This window comes from Eublepharis macularius, chromosome 1 (assembly GCF_028583425.1).
Source record: "Eublepharis macularius isolate TG4126 chromosome 1, MPM_Emac_v1.0, whole genome shotgun sequence".
Lineage (NCBI taxonomy): Eukaryota > Metazoa > Chordata > Lepidosauria > Squamata > Eublepharidae > Eublepharis > Eublepharis macularius.
Window position 1 is genome coordinate 222,977,417 of NC_072790.1, and position 20,120 is coordinate 222,997,536.

General features: G+C 46.5%; 1 protein-coding gene across 1 annotated transcript in view; it reads right to left on the reverse strand.

Annotated features, from left to right (window-relative positions):
* Nucleotides 1-285: 285 nt before the first annotated feature.
* The window catches only part of KCNK3 (potassium two pore domain channel subfamily K member 3), a 90,499-nt gene continuing 70,664 nt past the window's right edge, over nucleotides 286-20,120 (reverse strand). The window contains exon 2 of the mRNA XM_054987972.1: nucleotides 286-1,647. Within this exon, the coding sequence (XP_054843947.1) occupies nucleotides 740-1,647 (908 nt within the window). The 3' untranslated portion in view covers nucleotides 286-739. The remainder of the gene's footprint in view (nucleotides 1,648-20,120) is intronic.

Here is a 20,120-nt window from a genome sequence, read left to right on the forward strand (position 1 = left end):
TCAGTTACACACCAGTGAAGGTCAAGTGAGGGAGTACTTTGCTGTTAAAATGAATGGAGAACAAGATAACAGAGTGGGAAAGTGCTGTGTTCACCCCAACACAAACACACACACACACACACACACACACACACACACACACACATGCACTTTTACTGGACTGGGATGCAAAGAATTGCTACATCATTCCATCAGTCCTCAGAGGTATACGTCTAGATGCAAACACTCACTCATGAGAGCCACCTCCACATCCTATCCAGTGCTCCCATAAGGGTGCACATTTTTATTTTCAAGTTTCACATTTTTGTGGAGTTGCTGCAGAAAGAAAAATTAGAAGTTTAACCAACTTAAACAGTGTGGGGGGGAAAACTCCCTTCCGGGGGAGAACAGGTGCCCAAGGTATACCCCACTGGAGGAGTGACTGCCATTTCCCCCACCCTTCCTGATCCACATGGAAACACAACTGAACCCACCCTTACATCCTTCTGTAGAGACCCAAGAGGCTCAGCACTCCATTGTGTTGGCCAAGGTGGCCAACCCATTGCTTAGTCGGTCTGTCTATGCATTTCCTTGCATGGTGCACACCCAAGATGCATGCTCTTTCTTCCTCAGCGTTAATAGTATCGGTTTGCTTGTCACCATTTTTACTCTGCCTGGTTTTTGTTTTGTTTTGCCCATCTCCACTAGTTTCCTTCCTTGCTCTGTATTTAAGGGTTGTTTTTAAAAGAGTTCCTTAATTTCACACAGAGCTACGGCGCTTCATAAGTCCTTGGAAGGCCGAAAGGCTATGAAGCCCTGTGGAAACAGAGCTGATGGCGGAACGCTGAGCATTGCAGAAGCATCTGTTGGACGGTGTCTCAGGGTAGTGGCCAGGTGAGGAATGGCTCTGTTCCATGCACGTGTCTGAGGTGGAGAGGTCTCTGGGGATTATCATAGGGATAGAGTACTGCAACTTCTCCCGGCTCTTGTACCAGAGGCAGGAGCACATGGACTGGAAGTGGAGAACCTCAGCGTAGACATTCCGGAACCCCCCTCGGCCACTGCCACTCCCACCTCCCACCACACCCCCAAGTGCGGCAGTAGTCGAGGAAGCCGTTGTGTCCGTGGTATGCACACTGCTAGCTTGCCCGTTGCGATTAAGCAAGGCCCGGTGCTCAGCATCCCGCTTCTCATCCTCAGCATTCATAGTCATGAACCGCAGCACCACCAGGTTGAGGAAGGCCCCAATGACGGTCAGCCCAGTTAAGATGTAAATAAAGCTGAAGGCCACATACTGGGGCTTGGTCTGGAGTGCGTGCTCTTTCTGAAGGGCCACATAGTCCCCAAAGCCGATGGTGGTGAGGGTGATAAAGCAATAATAGTAGGCCTGGAAGAAGGTCCATCGCTCATAGTGGGAGAACGCTGCAGCTCCAATACAAAGGGTGCTAATGCAGGAGAAGAACCCAATGGTGACCATATTGGCCATGGACACTTCTGGCCGTCTCATGCCAAGGCACTTCTTGATACGGTGGAGGAGGTATCTCACAAAAGTATTGATCCTCTCACCCAAGCTCTGGAACATTACCAGGGTAAGAGGGATTCCCAGCAGGGCATAGAACATACAGAAGACTTTCCCACCGTCGGTGCTAGGGGCTGCATGGCCGTACCCTAAGGAAGAAAGACACAAAGCACAAGCAACCTGGTCAGTACCAGTTGACAGACAATTGGTATCATTTGTAGGCTGAGAAAGGAGCCTCCCCTCCTGGCTTGATAGCTGGTGGGTGCCACTTCCTCCGCATTCATAATGGTAGCTTGGAAAGGAAGGAGTCATGGCTGGAGGGCCACTCTGGCCTGCAAACTCAGTGGTGTGGCAATCTGTGCCGAGGTCCTCCTCTTCTGGTCCATGTGCTCCTGCTTCTGGTACAAGAGCCAGGAGAGGCTACAATACTCCATCACTATGATGCTAACCACAAAACCCTGTCCGCACACCCTGGACACATGCAGAGCCACACCATGAAGTCTGCAGGCTGGAGCTGCCCTTCAGGGACAATTGTAGGAGGGAACAGGATGCGGGAGGAATAACTGGACCAGACTTAGGGAGGATATGGGAAAATCAGAGGTGCACGGCTGGGTAACACAAAAGAGGGAAGGTCTGAACCTCTGTGTGGCTGTGTATGGTGCAGCTGTACGTAGGGACACTGGTGTGATCTGAACTCTCTTTCCCTATATCCAAGCCCAACCAAATCTCCTAACAGATTTTTTCCCCCTTCTAAGAATATTGTTGGTTTGATATTCATTTGGGAACTGAAAGTCAATATCCTTTTTCCACACTTGAGCAAGGGGAGCTGTGGATTGTATTTTCCAGGGACTTGTAATACCGGACTTTTGATATGTTATGTATGCTTTTTCCCACGGTAACACTGGAAAAGCTTGTCACGCTCATACTCAAAAGGATACATGGATGTTGTCTCCATCAGTTCCCTACAGAATGCTCAGCCATTTCCCTTGCAACTGCTGGATAGCAATCATATCCTCTCCACGCATCCCTCTCTCCTTAGCTCCATCAGAAATGTGTCTGTCCTTTCCTGGATGTGGAGGGATCCTGGTATGTTCCTAGGATTCCCCCACATCTATCAAATATAGCCTTGGTTATTTAATTGTTAGTCCCTTCCCGAGGATGAAGTCACATTAGTAGAGTGTGGGACTGATGCTGCACAAAATGGGCTCAATGCATCCAACATATTTCATGAAGCACTTCACTTTTTCTTGCAGGACAGCAGCGCATCCCAGCATACACTTTGGGAATTGGTGTTTTATGCTAATATCATACTTTTGCGATCCGAGATTGCTCAGCCATCGTTTGTAGAGACGACATTTGAAAAGCTAATATTTGATCAGCGCACTGCTGTCTGGCATGGGGTACTTTGTAACTTTGAACTGGGAGTTCATAATTGGGGTGAAGTTCCCCGTCTGACTCAGTTCCCCCCAAGTATGATCTTATTTTTAAATTTCCTTTCCAGCTAAAGTTGCCATTCTCAAGGTATTGCCTGGTATTCTCTGAGAATTATAACTGATCTCCAAGGATCAGTTCCCCTAGAGGAAATGGCAGCTTCAGAGGGGGGACTCTGGTCATTACACCCCCACTGCACTCCTTCCCCTTTTCAAATTCTGCCCTCCCAGCACCAGCCCACAAGTCTCCAGTTATTTTCCAATCTAGAGTTGGCAACCCTATTTCCATCTGATATAGCTTATAAAGACATTCAGCATAAGGTTGCCAACCTCCAGGTAGGGTCTGAAGATCCCCTGGAATTACACCTGATCTCCAGCCACAGGTTCCCCTGGAGCAAATGGCTGCTGGGGGGGGAGGGTGGATTGTATGGTGAGATCCCTCCCCTTCCCAAATTCTGCCCTCCCCAAGCTCCACCCCCAAATCTCCAGGAATTTCCCAACTTGGAGCTGGCAATCCTAACTCTAAAGCACCATCAGGATTGAAGCGAGTCCAGAGCAGCATGCTCAGTGCCAACAAATGACAATCAAAGCAGCCACCTTTATAAAATAAAAAAAAATCATTAGTAGAAAGTTTGACAGGAATCATTTTGGAGAGAATTCCATGCAAGGAAGCAACAACTTAGAAAACCTTGTTTTCAACTTTGCTTCAACTGTGGGGGGTAGTCTCTTTCGGGAGACAGCCCTCCTTGGTGAAGTCAAAATATGCAAAAGCCATCTGCATTAGGTCCAATATCACAGGAGAACTATCTGTCTTGTCTTCAAGGAGAAGCTTCCTGTGACAAAAAGGGATTCTTGAGAGGCTTCTGAGCAGACGATACTACCTAAGCTTACGTGAGCAAATCAGCAAAATCGTGGAAAAAAATTAACCCCGTGCTTCTGGGCAGCCATCTTGGAGGCTCTGAGGCATTGAAATAGCACTGCTTTCCACTAGGGGGCTCTAGCATTGCTTGACGAGTCCCCAAAGGCCATGGCATCTCCTGACCCCTTTTGTCGCTGATGATTAGAAATTCGCTTGTTGACTGATCTCAGCAGCCACGAAAATGAAAAGAGGAGGTCAAATCAGCTTTAAACTTGCCCTGTAGCTACAAGGCATAATTACAGATGGTTTTAAAGCCTAAGAGGATAATGTGACCTCAGAGAGAAAGAGGGAAAAAGCAGAAAAGGGAGCGGAGGGTGTATGGGGGAAGGGCGCCTCTGCAATGCAGATGGAAGAGGCTGGACACACAATGGCCTCACAGTAGGATTGCCATATCCAGCTTTGGAAAATCCTGGATATTTGGGGGTGGAGTCTGGGGAGAGTGAAGGGGAGGGCTTCAGAAGGGTATAATGCCATAGAGTCCACCCTCCAGAGCAGCCATTTTCCACAGAGGAGCTGGTCTCTGTAGTCTAGAGATCAGTTATCATTCTGGGAGATCTCCAGGCCCCACCTAAAGGTTGGCAAGCCTACCTAACAGAAAAGTCATCTTCTTCCTCCCCCACCCCAGGAGGCCCAAAACATCAGAAAAGAAAGCCCAGCCCATCCACAAGATGGATGGAAAGCCATTTCTATTGCTTTCCTACTCCTACCCCAAATCACGGGGAGAACGTCGCACATCACTCTGAGCTTCTTGGAGGAAAGGTGAGATAAAAACATGATAAATTAGAAAATCCTGTTCATTTCTTCACATTATCATAATCATGAAAGGATTACCTTCAGAGAAGAGGGCTGATCTGGAAAGAGTACATAATTGATTCTCTACCATGTGTATTCATTTATTTATACTCACACCCCTTTCTGAGAAATTCCACTAATCTTATCATAATCCCTTTAACTTGCTTCAGATTCCTGTTCCCCACAGATGTTTCATCTCACCAAAAGCATTCACAAGTCCATTACTCTCTGCAGTTTTCCAAGCCCTCATCCCTCCCTCCAGCCGAAGCGATTTTGCTGATTGTATTCAAATTCTTTCCGAAATTCCACAACATTCAATACTGTTTCATCCGAGTCTGAGCCTTCTAAAGGCACACCATCATTCCATTTTTATTTCAGCAAAATTCAGAGGTCATCTCTAATACATTAATTTTGGGCCTCTCTTCCCAAGGACTTTGGGTAGATAGCCATTTTTAAATGGCAAACTAGATGATGACTTTAAAAAAAATCCCATAAATTAACACTTTGAGTGTGAATACCTGTAGCGTGAATTCTGAGCATCTTTTATTCTAGATTATTTGCTCTGCAATAGTCTCCTTATCAACCTGGCACAAATAAATATAACTCACTGGAAGATTATAACCCTGACTATGCCCTTGCTGTGACACACCCTTAACACATTAGCCACTAAAGAGTGACTTCAGCAGTGGGTATGATGTAATAATCCATGGGAAGTGACTCAGAGCATGTGTGGAGTGCAGGCAGCCTGCTTCCAGGAAGCTTTAGAGTGCCCCAGCTTCTTTTTCTGGGAAATAAATGCTGGATAGTATCATATGGATGGTCAGTCCAGCCTCAAGCAGCTCCTTTCCCAGTGCTCTCTTTGTCCTGCCATGAACTCTACGGAGCTGCACAGATGCAGGCAGGAGGGGTGGTGTGGGGGAGGGAGGAAGAGGGAGGCTGCCTGCTGCCTGCATCTTCTTAGGGAAGGACATACAGCCATACAAAGACTATGGGATGAAGTCTTCTGCTCTGCCAGAGGTGTTTTGGCCAAGCGCAGAGCCCTCCTCCACTCCTGCAATCCTCACACCAAGGATAAGGGAGTGGCCTTTGTTGCAGGATGGCAAGAGGGCCCAGGGAAGGGGAGAGGAGGCAGGATGAAGCCTCCTAGTCCTGCAGGCAGCCTGACCTCATTCGGCCCCCTGTCTTCAGGGAGTCCCATCAAGTTTGTTTAAGTGCAGCGAGTGGAGATGGTTCTCGCCCGGCAAAGAACAGGCACGTAGAGAAAGAGAGAAAGCTATAAAAAGAAAAAGGGGCTGGAATGCATGCGGCTGCCGGCCTCCTCTTGGTCTCTGACTCAGCATCAGCCCCTCAACAGCCTCCCCCACCCCTGCCACAATGGTTTGAGGCCAGAGCTTGAGATGCCCCTAAATGTAATATCAAGTCAAAACAAAATAGACTCCAGCCCAAGCCAAAAAGAAAAAAAAAATGGAGGAATTTTGTCCACAAGGAGTGCCCCTCCCGTCCCTGGCTTTAATCCTGGAAACTAGTTCAATGGGTGGATTCAACTGTGATAAAAGCAGTAATGAAAGAGGGCATTAGAGCATGCAGAGAGTTCCTTTGCCTTATCACTGAACAAACATAACCCATTATTCCCAGTGGACTCTGCCATTCCACAATTCAGAAATTTTTTTTTGCCATATATGAGATGGAGTTGAGAAAGGGGGGCCATGTGACAAGTTTGAACTGGGTACACAGAAGTGATACTCAGGCCTTGTTTTGGATTAGCAGTAGAAGGTAGGGCGGTATAGGTGCAGGGCTGCCAGGTCCCCCAACATCCCAAACTCTGAGACTTATGGAGCAGGTCCCAATGCACAGCCATATTAATGGTACTATTTCCTTACACTGCTAGCATTTGTATCACATGATACCAGTAAGAGTGTACTTATGTGTCTTTGATAGGTCTCCCATTTACCCGCCCAGGGTGAGGAATTACCTGCCCCCAGCCCCAATGTCCTGCCTCTGATGAACTGAGTGGGATAAAAAAAAAAAGACCTCATCTATTTTGACACTCTAGGAATTCCCCCTAGTCTCTATGGTAAAGACCTTTGCAGGCTAAGAGTGGCAGCCTAGAGAGTCACCCAGAAGTGACTCGATCTTCCCAACTCCACCATTCCTAGGCACTGCAATCTCCAGGCATTTACTTAGGTAGTGTTGGGAACCCTCCTCGTTGAAAAAATTAAATATTCATACTATACAGACACACACTGCCCTTGACGATTGTTTGGAGGCTACAATTGATAGAAAATGCTGCTGCCAGAATGCTAACCAGTTAGGGACCATATCCTTCCAATCTTATTCCATCTACACTGGCTCCCAGTTTGTTTCTGGGCCCAGTTTAAGGTGCTGCTATTGACCTTTAAAGCCCTATATGGCTTGGTGCTAGGCTTGCCAGTCCCCCAGTCAACATGGGAGATACCCCACTCCCAGGTCCTGTTGCCCACACCACTCCATGCAGTGGTGGGAGAGAAAAAAATTTAAACCAGCAGCAGTGCATGAGATGTTATGTCACTTCTTGTGAAAACCCATAAGTGATGGAGGGCGGCTCTAGAAATCACCATAAACTCTAAGATATTCCTATAGAATTTTCATTAATTCTTAGTGCTACCCCATGTCAATTCTGGGTTTTCACCAGAAATGATGTGACAGCATACACAGTGTCATGGCCTCTTCACATCCCTGTCCCCAAACATCCCACCAGTTGCGAGGCTTGGCAAGGCCTGTCAACCCTACTTGGAGCCAGTATAACTTAAGGACCACTTACTCCCTCATGAACCTACTCGACCACTCCAGTCATCTTCAGAGGCCCTGCCTGCTTCAGTTGCCCTTGCTATATGAGGCTAGATGGGCGGCATCCTGAAAAGGGGCCTTCTGGGTCATCTCTCTTCTCACATTGTTGCCTTCTGCCAGAGAGTGAAGAATTCTGTGGGTTTTTTGGCATTCCCTCACTAGCTCTTATTAGCATTCCTCCCTGTTTATATGTTTTTATGTGTTTATGTTTTATTAAACTGTTTTAAATGTTTTATTTATATTTGTAGTTTAAACACTGTTCTAATGTTTGAAATTTTTTTAATGTTCACCACCTTGGGGACACTGATGGGGGTGGAAAGGTGGCATAGAAATGTTTTAAATATGATCTAATAAATAAATGAATAACATTGTACGGGGTTGGATCAGGCAGAAGAGCCTCTTAAGTCGGAGAAAGACTCCTTGCACCAGGGGAAATGCAGGTACTACTGGAACAGACCTAGGGGATCCCATGGAAATGAATCATGCACAAAATGCAAAACATAGCGGAGCTGCCAGGGCCAGATTATTGTCTTCCATCTCCAGTCAACAAGTGCTACTAAAAGCGCAGAGAAAGCGCAGAGGTCATTTCGTAGAAAAAGAGCTGCAGGAACTCATTAGGATAACTCATTAGCATAACTCATTCTCATATGTCACGCCCTTTGACATCACTGGAAGTGTGTCAGAAGGTAACACCCACCCCTCAGGCTCCACCCCAAAAATAGGACTTTACTTCTTACTGTTTTTACAACCTAAGTCATAAACAGCAACCCTCATCCCACAGGAGGAGAACCAAAAAAATTAGTTATCGTGTAACTTTGATGTACGTTTTAAGAGTGCGGGACTCTAATCTGGAGAACCGGGTTTGATTCCTCACTCCTCCACTTGAAGCCAGCTGGGTGACCTTGGGATAGTCACAGTTCTCTGGAACTCTCTCAGCCCCACCCACCTCACAGGGTGTTTGTTGTGGGGATAATAATAACATACTTTGTAAACCGCTCTGAGTGGGCCTTAAGTTGTCCTGAAGGGTGGTATATAAATCAAATGTTGTTGTTGTTATTAACTTAACAGCTGCCAAAAGTTTTTCCAGATTTCAATACAATAGGACTACAATTCAGGGCCGGATCAAGGGGGGTTACCCTGCCCCCGAAGCCACCAAAGAGGAGGCGGCAAGTTGGCTGCCCCAGAAAATGGCGTGCCGCGGAGCTGGCGGCAGCTGCACGGGTGGCTGAATGGAAGGCTGGAAGGCCACTACACCATTCGCCTGCCCCGCTGACCAGGTAGCTGGCAGCAGCACAAGGTGCCCCCTGGAAGCGTAATGCCCGCACTACCTACTGCTGGAGGGAAGGGAGCGTGCAGCAAGCTGGGGAAGAGGAATGGTGCGGGCAGCCTTCCAGCCCTCCACTAAGCCACCCACACAGCCGCCACCAGCTCCACGGCCCGCCGTGTTCTGGGGTGGCTGGCTTGCCATGCGCTCCCTTCTCTCCAGCGGCAGCGGGGTGGCATGCTTTTCCTGGGGGCCCCCGCATGATGACATCACAAAAGTGACATCATCATGCAGTGCCGGGAGCGCGTGCCCAAAGCGCGTGTAGGGGGGACCACAGGGCTTGGGTTGACCCAGGCCGCAGGCAATCGTAGATCTGGCCCTGCTACAATTACAGACTAGAACATAATACAACCCCCCCCCCAAAGGCTCCTAAAACATGACATACCAATGTGGAGTGGGAGGGAGATAATAGCAACACTCACCACCATTCACCAACATTCAGCACCATGACTTGCAGGCTGGGAGGATGGGCCGCACAGGCCGCAGTGGCGCCGGCTGGCCATGGGGCCAGCTCCGGAGGCCACCGCAGGCCATGCGCTGCCTCGACCAGCTTGCAGGGTGGGAGGACGGGCCACGCAGGCTCAAGTGGCCTGGTTGGCAGCAGGGCTGGGTCCGGGGAGGAAAAGGAATCATGTGGGCGGGGCCACCACCGACATAATTTCTTTTCAGAGCTTCCGGAATAGTGTTCTGGCGCGTTCCCTCTCAAAATGAGCCCTGGTGCTAAGCAACTATTTAGCCCCTAAACAAAGTGCAAAAATGCTGTGTGAGGGATTGCCAGATGACATGCATCACATATGAATTCCTACTTGGGTGTGCCTTTTTCATAGAGATTGTGTGACATGGAGAAAAGGCTTATGCTTCATGGCTGGTATGAATTAGAACCTAGATTCCCTCATGTCCAAACACAACACTATAATACTATACAATCACATTGTATATGGACTTCATATGGTTGATAACAAAGACCAAAAACCAACCCACAGAAAAAGGACTTACAGTGTTCCTTGATGTTGCTCAGTTTAGAGCTTTGGCTAGCCACTGTGGGACATGAATTCCATAATGGGAAAGATACAGAGGTGCTAAATTCCTTTGAGAGTTGATCATCAGGAAATTTCCCCCCTTCCTGGATACACACCTTAACACGGTGAGGGAGTTTGAATATGTCAGTGAAGATGAGAGCAACACCGTCAGGAGCACAGGCTTGGTCAAGAGTCTTCACTCCTGGAAGAGGCACTCAAGGCGGAATGGTCAAAGCTGAGACACCAGACTAAGATGCATCCACCCCCTTCAGGAATTAACAGTCACATCTGCAGAAGAGAATTGACTGTTCCAATGGTGATGGGAGCGGAGGAATTCCTGAAGGTTAGCTACTGGGCAGCAGCAGTAGTGGAAGGTGACAGTGGCAGAGGATCTTTCACAGACAACCGCAGTGTTTCTTCAACTAACCCAGGTTAGTACTGCGAAGCAGAAGACGGCAGTGGTAAACCACTTCCACTAATCTCTTACCTTGAAAATCCTATGAGACAAGTCTGTTAGTGAAAGATGTTTTGGAGGTCTTTCATTCATAGGGTCGCCATAGATCAGAGGCAACTTGATGGCACATAACACACACATACATCAGGGAATTTAAGGGAAGAGGCAGCCTCTAAGGCAGTGATTCCCTGTGTGATAACTCTGGGCACCATGGATCCTATTGATGTCTCCCCTAGTGATCAAAGAACCATGGAAACTTTTGTTCCAGTTGTTGGCCTAGTGAAGGGGGAACTCAAGAGTGAGGTCATGGCTAAGTGGCAAATCTGGTTCATGTTCAGAAGGTTCTAAATTCATTCCCTACCATCTCCAGGAAAAGCATCAGATAGTAGTTAATGTGAAAGACCTCTACCCTGAAGAACCAATGCCCGTCACAACAGACCAATTGATAGACCAATGGTCTGACTCATTATAAGGCCGCTTTATGTGTTCTTGTAGACCTCCCCATAGCTGAAGCACAGGCAACCAAGCTACTACCGTTCTTCCTTGAGAGAAAGGACTACTGGAAGCTGCTGGTGATAATACTGGGAAAGGAGGGCAGCAGGTCACAAATTCTCTTTGCCAGGCCCTTCTTCTCAAAAGCTGCATCTACACCATAGTGCACAACAGCTCTATGGGATGTCCATCATTTCCAAACACTTCTTGGAAGAAGAATAAAAGGCTCTGTAAATGTTGTGGATCAGCTGGCAGCTGATCTGTGTGACTCTTCTAGGATTAACTTTCTCTTCTCCCTTAATCCCTCTCGATTTAATAGACTTTCAAGATGCAACTGGATCGGAGAAGAGGGCAAGGTACAAGCTGGTTGTTCTTTAGATTTCTGTTGTTTATTTGTTGCAGTCGCAAGGACCCATATTAGGCCCCGTAGGGCACCCTACTGGGGGGGGGGGAGAGCAACACCCACACGCCCTGCTCTGCCTCTGTCACAGCCAGTTATCGTTATCGCCACTGCTGGCCGGAGCTAAAGATGGTAGGGACAGGTGATTAGGAAAGCAATCCTAAGCAGGTCTACTTAAAATCCTACTTAGGTCTATTCAGTGTGCCTTACTCCCCTGGAAGTATTCTTAAGATTACACAAGGGTCGCTAACAACCTGGATAAGGTAATGGAATGCATTATCCATGTTAATTCGGGTTGCCAACCTCCAGGTAAGACTTAGAGTTCTCCTGGAATTACAACTGGCCTCCAGACTACAGAGTTGAGTTCCCCTGGAGGAAATGGCAACTTTAGAGGGTGGACTCGGTGGCATCACATCCCTTCTGAGCTCCCTTCCTTCCACCAAACTCCACCCTCTTCAGGCACTGCTCCATCGATCTTCAGGAATTTCCCCAGTTAGCAACCCTAGTCTTAACACAGTTCAGTAAAATAATGTCTGCCTGCCTATCTGTCTATCTATCAGATAGCCCATTCACAAAGTTCCACCAGGAACAAAAATCCAGAACTGCTCTAAGAGCCAAGCTACAAGTGATGCCTGACACAGGTTGGACACTTGTCAGCTTCCCTCAAGTTTTGATGGGAAATGTAGGCATCCTGGTCTTGCAGCTGTAATGGAGAGCCAAGCTGCAAGAACAGGACGCCTACATTTCCCAACAAAACTTGAGGGAAGCTGACAAGTGTCCAACCTGTGTCAGGCATTACTTGTAGCTTAGCTCTGAGATGATTAGCTCCTCAGTGGTTCCCACTGAGTACAGTAAATGAGCTGCAATCCAGGATGTAGCTGAATGGGCGGTAAAGCCCTTGCCCTGTCAAAGGTGTCACCAGTTCTTGATTTGTGATACATCAGCTTTCTAGACATGTGCACGGGCTCTGGGCCTGTGATTCTGTGACTGGGCTATAAACTTCCAGGTGGGATCTGGAGTTTCCTCCAAATTAGAACTGATCTCCAGATGGATAAACTAGAGTTTCCAAGTCTGCCGGGCAACTGGCAGGAGAGGGAAAGACAGTGCTTACCCGGCTTCATGCATGGGCATACTCCATGACCAGCGAGCAATAATGCCACCTCCCAAAGTGATGTCATCACACTGGATGTGGGAGTGCTTCTGTTCTTCGTGCAGGTCGATTCTGTTTGGAGCTGAAATTGGCCCTGCCCAAAGCGTGGGATCACTCCTGCAGCCAGCATGATGGCATCACTTCCAGAAATGATGTCATTGCATGCTGGCTGGGAAGCTGCATTTGCCCAGGTTATTTCCTAGTGGCGGGCAATCGCCAGGTGGCTTGTCACCTCAGTGGCCAACCCCAGAGTTTGCTTGCCACTGGGGGGCACCTGGCAAGCCTAGATCAATCCCACTACAGGAAATGGCAGCTTTGGAGGTCAAATTCTACAGTTGTGTTCTCCAACCTTTTTCACATGGAGGAACACCTAGATCGATTTTTGAAATCCCAAGGAGACCCTGCCTATGAAAATGTTTACAGGCTAGAAAAAAATTAGTGGCAGGGAGCGCAATTCAATTACTGCTAAATTGTTGTCAAAAAAAATTATTTGTACAGAGCTGCACATGCTGTCTCTGTCTCTCTCATGTAAGCTGATATAAGGGGGGAAAGTGTAAGAAAAAAGTATTTTTCCTATCTTCTTTGTATTACCTAATCTTTTTTTGCAAATATCAGATCAAAACAAAGTTTACTTAAACATCATCACCTGCTTTCAGTTTGCCTGGGGGCTTGTTGAGTTGTTTACATGTATATTGTTGGTGTGCATTTTACAAGCTGGGCCTCTTGGGAGCTGGAATTGATGTTTCAGGCATTTGTTTTCTTGCCTCCCCCATGGGAGGGAGAGGATCAGGGTGTCATGCTTCACTCCCTGCTCCCCGGAGAGTTCAGGGAGCAAGATCAGGCCGGCTGCATCCAGCTGTCCTGAAACTTGATCTGAATCTAACACAGAGGTGGTTATGCTGGGGATTGGGGTGGGGTGCCAATTTCTGAAAAGATTTAAATAGATTTTGATATATTCCACCGGGACAGCACAGAACTTCTGGGAAGCTGCTAGGAATGTGGCAAAGTTGCTCAGCCTGCCAAGGTAAACAAACATCTCCATTTCCCCTTTTATTCCACCCCCCCCCCCATCTCATAAAATAGGAACGATTAATTCAGTGTATGGAGCCCTCGTCTATAAGGATCTGCACACATCATTGTAGCCACTAGGTTCTTAACCTTCCGTTGCTCTAGCAACATTACGGACAGCCATAAATCAAAGGTTTGCCTTCTTTTTCTCAGGAACTACTACACAGTTTCCCTCCATCTGGAGACAGCAGCATCACCCCTTTCACCATACTCACCCTTGGCTTACGGCTCCCCACAATACACTTTGCTAACCCTTGACTTGCCTCACAGTATTTTCCAGTTTCCCTCATGAAGTTCACACGCGAAACAAAATAAATATCTAAGGGGATGATCCACAAAGCAATTCCCATGCATGAATACCCATTACAGACACCTGGCTTTCAACTTGTGAGAGGGCATGATTCTTTCTAGCCCTCATGGAGGAAGCCCCTGATGACTCTTTATTATCCTCTCACAGGGTCCTACAAAGTTTCTGTAACCATCATAATTTCTCCTCTGCTACTTGCCCATCAGAATCCCATCTGGTTTCCTCTGCTGTTGTATCCCTTCTTGGTAGGGTTGCCAGGTCCAGGTTGGGAAATTCCTGGAGATTTGGGGGGTAGAGCATGGAGAGGGTGGGGTTGGGGGAGAGGAGAGGTCGCAATGGGGTATGATGCCATAGAGTTCACCCTTCACAGCAGCCATTTTCTCCAGGGGAACAGATCCCTGTTGCCTGGAGATCAGTGGTAATTTTGGAAGATCTCCAGCTACCTACCTGGAAACTGGCAACCCTCCTTCTTGGCAACTTCTGCCAATCCATTCCATCCACCATTTCAGAAGGCTCGTTCTATAGATTTTTACAAATTATGCATCAAGGGACCTTTTCGATGCACAATCTTAAAAACTTGCTCTATTCAGAGATGCCTTCTGGCCGACTAGGAGGATATTCTTTAGCCTGGCTAAGGTGGTTCTGAAAGCTGTCTTGTGGCCTTGCTGGAAAGCCAGGAGAAGCCCTCATGAACTCTTCTGGAGTACGGTTGCCAGCCCAGCATTGGCAGCTTCCAAGAAACAGAAGGTGGGGAGGGTGGAGTAGGGACAATTGGCCTTGACTGTGATGTCACTTCTAGTGCACTCAGAAATGATGTCATTGCATCAGGGTGACACGCTAGGATTCACCTGTGACATCACTTTTAGAGGAATCACGCCAGAAAAGACATTGTGATGCTGGAGCAATGCCAATGTTTGCAGATTCCTCTGTATCTGGGAGGCTTTTCTACAGGCAGGAAGAAGCCACTAAAAAACCCAGTGCCCAAACTGTTGCAGAGTATAACTTAGACAAAGGAGGTCCTAACAACAGACCTAACTGGGAAGAACGAAGTCGCTGCATTTGAACATGGAAGGAGAGGCAGGCCTGTCAATATGTGTGCCCCAAGTCAGAAAGGACTTTGAAGCTAAGTAAAGGTAAAGGTCATTACTGACCCATAGGGGGATGTCACATCATGACATTTTCTTGGCAGACTTTTTATGGGGTGGTTTGTCATTGCCTTCCCCAGTCATCTACACTTTACCCCCAGGAAACTGGGTACTCATTTTACTGACCTTGGAAGGATGGAAGGCTGAGTCAACCTTGAGCCAGCTACCTGAACCCAGCTTCCGCCGGGATCGAACTCAGGTCGTGAGCAGAGCTTGGACTGCAGGACTGCAGCTTACCACTCTGCGCCACGGGGCTCTTTGAAGCTAAGTACCAACACCTTAAATTGGACATGGAAACTACTCAGCAACTTCAGGACCTCAAAGTAGGAGTAATGTGACTTTGTCAATATTTTGACATTGGTATTCCGGACCTTACAAAGATGTTAAACAGCATATGGGACAGGACAGAACTCCTGTACCCCTCAAGTTCCCTCTGGATACTAAAAAACAGATTGCAGTGATAGTTCCTTGCTAGAACGAGGGGATAAAAGATTTTCTGAAACCACTCTTTGTGAGCTGGGTTGGGGTATATATTTCATATCATAGCACTAAACATTGCAATGGCCAAGTGACCTCCTGCAGGACGTTCATGGAGAGTTACGGAATAAACAGATGATAATCCATCTGGCTTGGACTCCATCTGAGAGGAAGACATTCCTGCCAACGACAGCTGTTGCCAACTATGCCCTCCTCCCGCACACTCTTGCCACTGAAGATAAGAGCATAGCCAGGGAATCTAGATTTATGAAATAAGCCCTCTGGCACAGAATGAGGTCAAATTTCAGCTGTTCCATTTTAACGAGTAAGTATCTAACCCTACCCTCTTCATGGCGGGGGTGGGGGGGGGCAGGGAGAGACTGCAACAGCTTCTACAAATGTTTCTGCTGATGGCTCACAGATTCCATGGAGGCAGCCGTGTTCATCTGTTGCAATAAAGAGAGAGAGAGAGAGAAGTCTTGCAGTGCTAGCAAATGTATTTTAAGTTTCATGGGCTGGAGCCCACTTCATCCAGTGCATGAAGTGAAACCTCAGATTCCACATGGAGAGGGGGGAAATTGTGAACTGTGGTGTTAGCAGGGCATAAAATGCAGTAGCTATAATTGTGTGGTTCCTATGCCAAATTCAAAAGCATACGTGATAAACACAGAGTGGTGGCTCAGAAAAGTGGTGGCTCTGCTAAGTCCTGGTTAATACCATTGAGGCTATTAAGCGGTTCTAATTCAGCATATTCACACTCTGAAGTTCCTTTGTGGCTGCTGATTCTCAGCTAACAGATCACGGACAGAGCCCTCACCCACCCACCCCCTGCACCAAAAAAAAATATGCAGAGGGGTGGTCTAAGGGGCATGTGAAACAGCCGTTTTGATGAAGCTAGTCTGGTTAGTGCCTGGATGGGAGACCAGTACTCAGCAGTGGGTTGGACTCAATGATCTCTGAGGTCCCTTCCAACTCTGTAAGGTGAAAATTAGAGAATAAGTGAGTTTCCCTAGCTCTTCAAACACTGAAGGGTGGGCAATGAGTTTCTAAACAAAAATGGAGCGTGAAGATGGTGGGGCTAACACCCCAGGCCTTATCTCACTGTCCTCTGGGACCCATCTATTGTGCTTCTCTCCTCATAAGGCTCTAATATAGGAAGTTAGATAGACACAGAGAAAAATGTTTTAAGTACCACAGGAAGGTGCAGGAAAAATCAGAGTTTAACTTCCCTCACCATTGTTTAAAAATGGTGGGCTTGGTCCACTTTGGCTCTGAACTAAAAAAAACGGCTTTCCCTTTGATCACCCTCCTCCAGAGGTCCTCTTAAATGGAATTCAAGACATTGAGAAGCAACAGTTCTTTCTCACTTTGTCATGGTCTTTCCTTATCACCACTTTCTCATGTCTTGTCTGGATGGGGGTTTTACAGACAGAGGAGTGGTGGTGGCTGGGGGGTGGGGCAGGATGCCTCCCTGCCAGAAAGTACAAACAAATAATTTGCTTCAGAGCTCACTTCCAGGGAAGGTATGCTGTCTATCGAAGGGTCAGTGTGCAGCCCCGGCTTCCTAATTCTGAATATAAAGAAAATGTCTAGTAGGTGCAGCAACAGATAATATGATCTCTCATACAAACAGGACCCAATCAGAAAGACCTCCCAAAGCCTGAAATAGTGGGAAAGACTGAAAACACTGTGCCAGTCAAGACAATCCAGTTCAACAGATGGACGGACAGACGGACAGACACTATTGTTGCTAGATTCATTCTCTGTACTTTTAAAAACCTACCTAAGCTAGTGGACATCCCTACATATTGCAGCAGTGAAATACATAACTTGCTTATAGATTGAAGACGTAGCTTCCTCGTCTTAAGGCTGTTTTACATGCTAATGCAGAAGCAGCAAAACTAGAAGACTGAATGTCCATTGGATTGTCTTTCCCATAGCGAACGGAATGGGGGCTCCAGGAGTCCCCTGGAATCATGAATGTCATGTCACAGCATTCATGATGTTATGTACCTTACATCAATGTATAGGCTTCACTGTAAGTTGCCCAAACACTGTAAAACCCTGAATTTATTATAGTCTCAGGTTATCATTCAGTACAGCTTAGGAAATATCAAAATAGTAATGTCAAATAAGCAGGAAAAAAGGGGCCTTCTGATCAAGATGCCTACGAGGTGGGGGACTGCTAGCGCATAGTGGCAGTCTCCAATTCAAATCTCCTGTCCATCACAACTCACCAGGTTTCTCTTAGGCAAGCCATTCCCTCTTGGCCTCAGTCCACTGTCTACAATATGGAAATAATAATACTGGCCTACCTTACAAAGCTGTTGTAATGACTACTGAGATTATAAATGTGAAATGCTTTGAACATCAATAGCACTATAAAAATACTAAGTATTTATTATTAGGATCTTCTTTCCCAGTATGGAGAGTGAGAGTGCTCCAAGGGCCTTTCCGCATGAATTAGGCTTGCCAGCTCTGGGTTGGGAAATTCTTGGAGTTTTTGAAGGTGGAGCCTAGAGAAGGCAGGCTTTGGGGAGAAGAGGGAACTCCACAGGGATGGGATGCCATAGAGTCCACCCTTCAAAGCAGCCATTTTCTGTCAGGGAAACTGATCTTTGTACTCTCAAAATCAGTTGTAATTCCAGGAGATCTCAAGCCCCAACTGGAGGCTGGCAACCCTAACATGAATACAAAGAAAGAAAAAAAGAGTGTAGCTTTTCTTTTTCTTTTGTAATGCGTGAAGTATCTAAAGATCAGGCTATGTACACATCTAACTGGGGTGTGTTTGAATAAAGGGCCAAGCTATACATGGCTAGGGGATCTCCATGTATTTATTCACATGTCCTCCCATTCACATAGAAACCAGGGGGTCTTTTATAAAAATGAAAATAACCTTTGGTGAGTGAGGGAAATTAAATCCTGCCCCCTCTCTCACTTTACCAGCCTGGAAGAAACATGTTACAAACATGCTTCAAACGAATGGAACGCATCAGAAAGAATAGAGGGATGGGCAGTGTTCAGTTCCCTTTGCCCAAATGTTCCATTTCCAGTTAAAAATAGTGCTCCAATCTCCACTGTATACACAAATAAGAAGACATTAATATAAATATATATGGGGCCCCATCACAGCCTAATCCTGTTTGGAGCAAAGGGAATAACTAGGCTATCCTCAGAAGCCTTTCTAGTTCTGCCTCTCACCTTAAAATTATATTTGAATAGGTTGCCAGAGAAGCTAGCAGAAGCTGGATGGTTTCTAACATTAATGGTTTCTAACATTTTTGTTTTTTTCCGTATTAAATATTTTTATCGCACCTTTCCCTTATGACTCAAGGCATCTTACAATTCCAGAAATTAAAAACCAACAGTGAACATAAAAATCCTCTGTAAAAATACTCTCCTTCCCAAGAAAATGCCTGTAGTTTAAACCCCCTTAAAATGTTGCTATTGTTGCTGTAATTAATTTTTTTTTTTACTGTTGGATCACTATGATGTGTCATTATGTTTCAAAAATTTCTAAGTCACCTCATGCATACTGGAAAAGTATATAAGTGCTTTAAATAAGTAAATGAAAAGGGAGGAAAAAACGGTCGCTATTTACAGGTAGCATATAAGCCTTACAGATTTCCCTTGGCTAGTTGAGCCGTAGCTGACATTTTCATGGAAGATAAAGCTAACCATTTAATGGCATTGATTTTTGAGCAGCCTCCACCTCACCCCACTGAAGCTAATAATGTCCAGCAAAGACTGTCCAACCAGAAGGCAAAGCAGCTGCAGGCTACACAGTCTGCTTCTGTTGGCTGCTCCGTAGCTGGGATCTGTCTGGCTGTGACTTTAACACATGGGCCCATCTCCTCCGTCGATTCCTTATTAATAGCATATGCTCTATTTTCTTCTTCTGAGTTGTGAGGTTTCGGTGCCACTTTGAGGGTAAACATCTCTTTGCCAAGCACATTAATAAAGGGTGACAGTTGGGGACGGGGACCAGGGAAAAATAAAGACAGCTCTGCCTATTTGAGAAAATAATAGAAATGTCAAAAATGTAAGGTCAGTAGACTCATCCGGCAACGTGCAGACTGCTGCAGTCAACTGATCGCACACAGCCTCAACCTCAGCATTTATCTCTCTTGGATTAAAGTGTCAAGAACAAAATGAACAATGCTTTGACATGCTAACGGTGTTGAGTAAGGCCAGCAGGACATCCAGGCATCCCATTTAGGAAGGGCCGCTGCTTGTCCGTTCTGTATCTCAGACCACATCAGGTGATTAGTCCAGGGATTTCAGAGAATGAAAAAATTGAAACCCTTCTATTTCAAGCCAGCTCACTGCTTCTAAACACTAAGTGACACGTGTTGTAAACAAAAATAAACAGAAGTCTTGTGGTACCTTAAAGACTGACAAGTTTTTATTCTAGCATAAGTTTTTTGTGAACTAGAACCTGCTTCATCGGATTCATGCAAGCACCCTTCTTTCCTAAGCAATTCCAGCAGATGAGGGATCATGTCACAAAGGTGATAAATGTCACAAGTCACCTAGCCAATCAGATTTGGTGCGGCAACAATAAGAACCCCATCACATCACTGATTGGTTCACAATTTTAAATTAGCAGTATTTTGAGTGGTGTTACCTCTGTAGAGTTGACAGCATTCCACATGGCAGCTGCCTGGATAGTTGCTGTTGGCCACATGCACATGAGATACAACATTCCTGGGACTTCATGTGACTCAAGGTCATGAAAATATGAAGCTGCCTTATATTGAGTCAGACCCCAGGCAATCTTAGTGATTCTGGAGCCTTGGGGAAAATCCAGGTTAGAGGC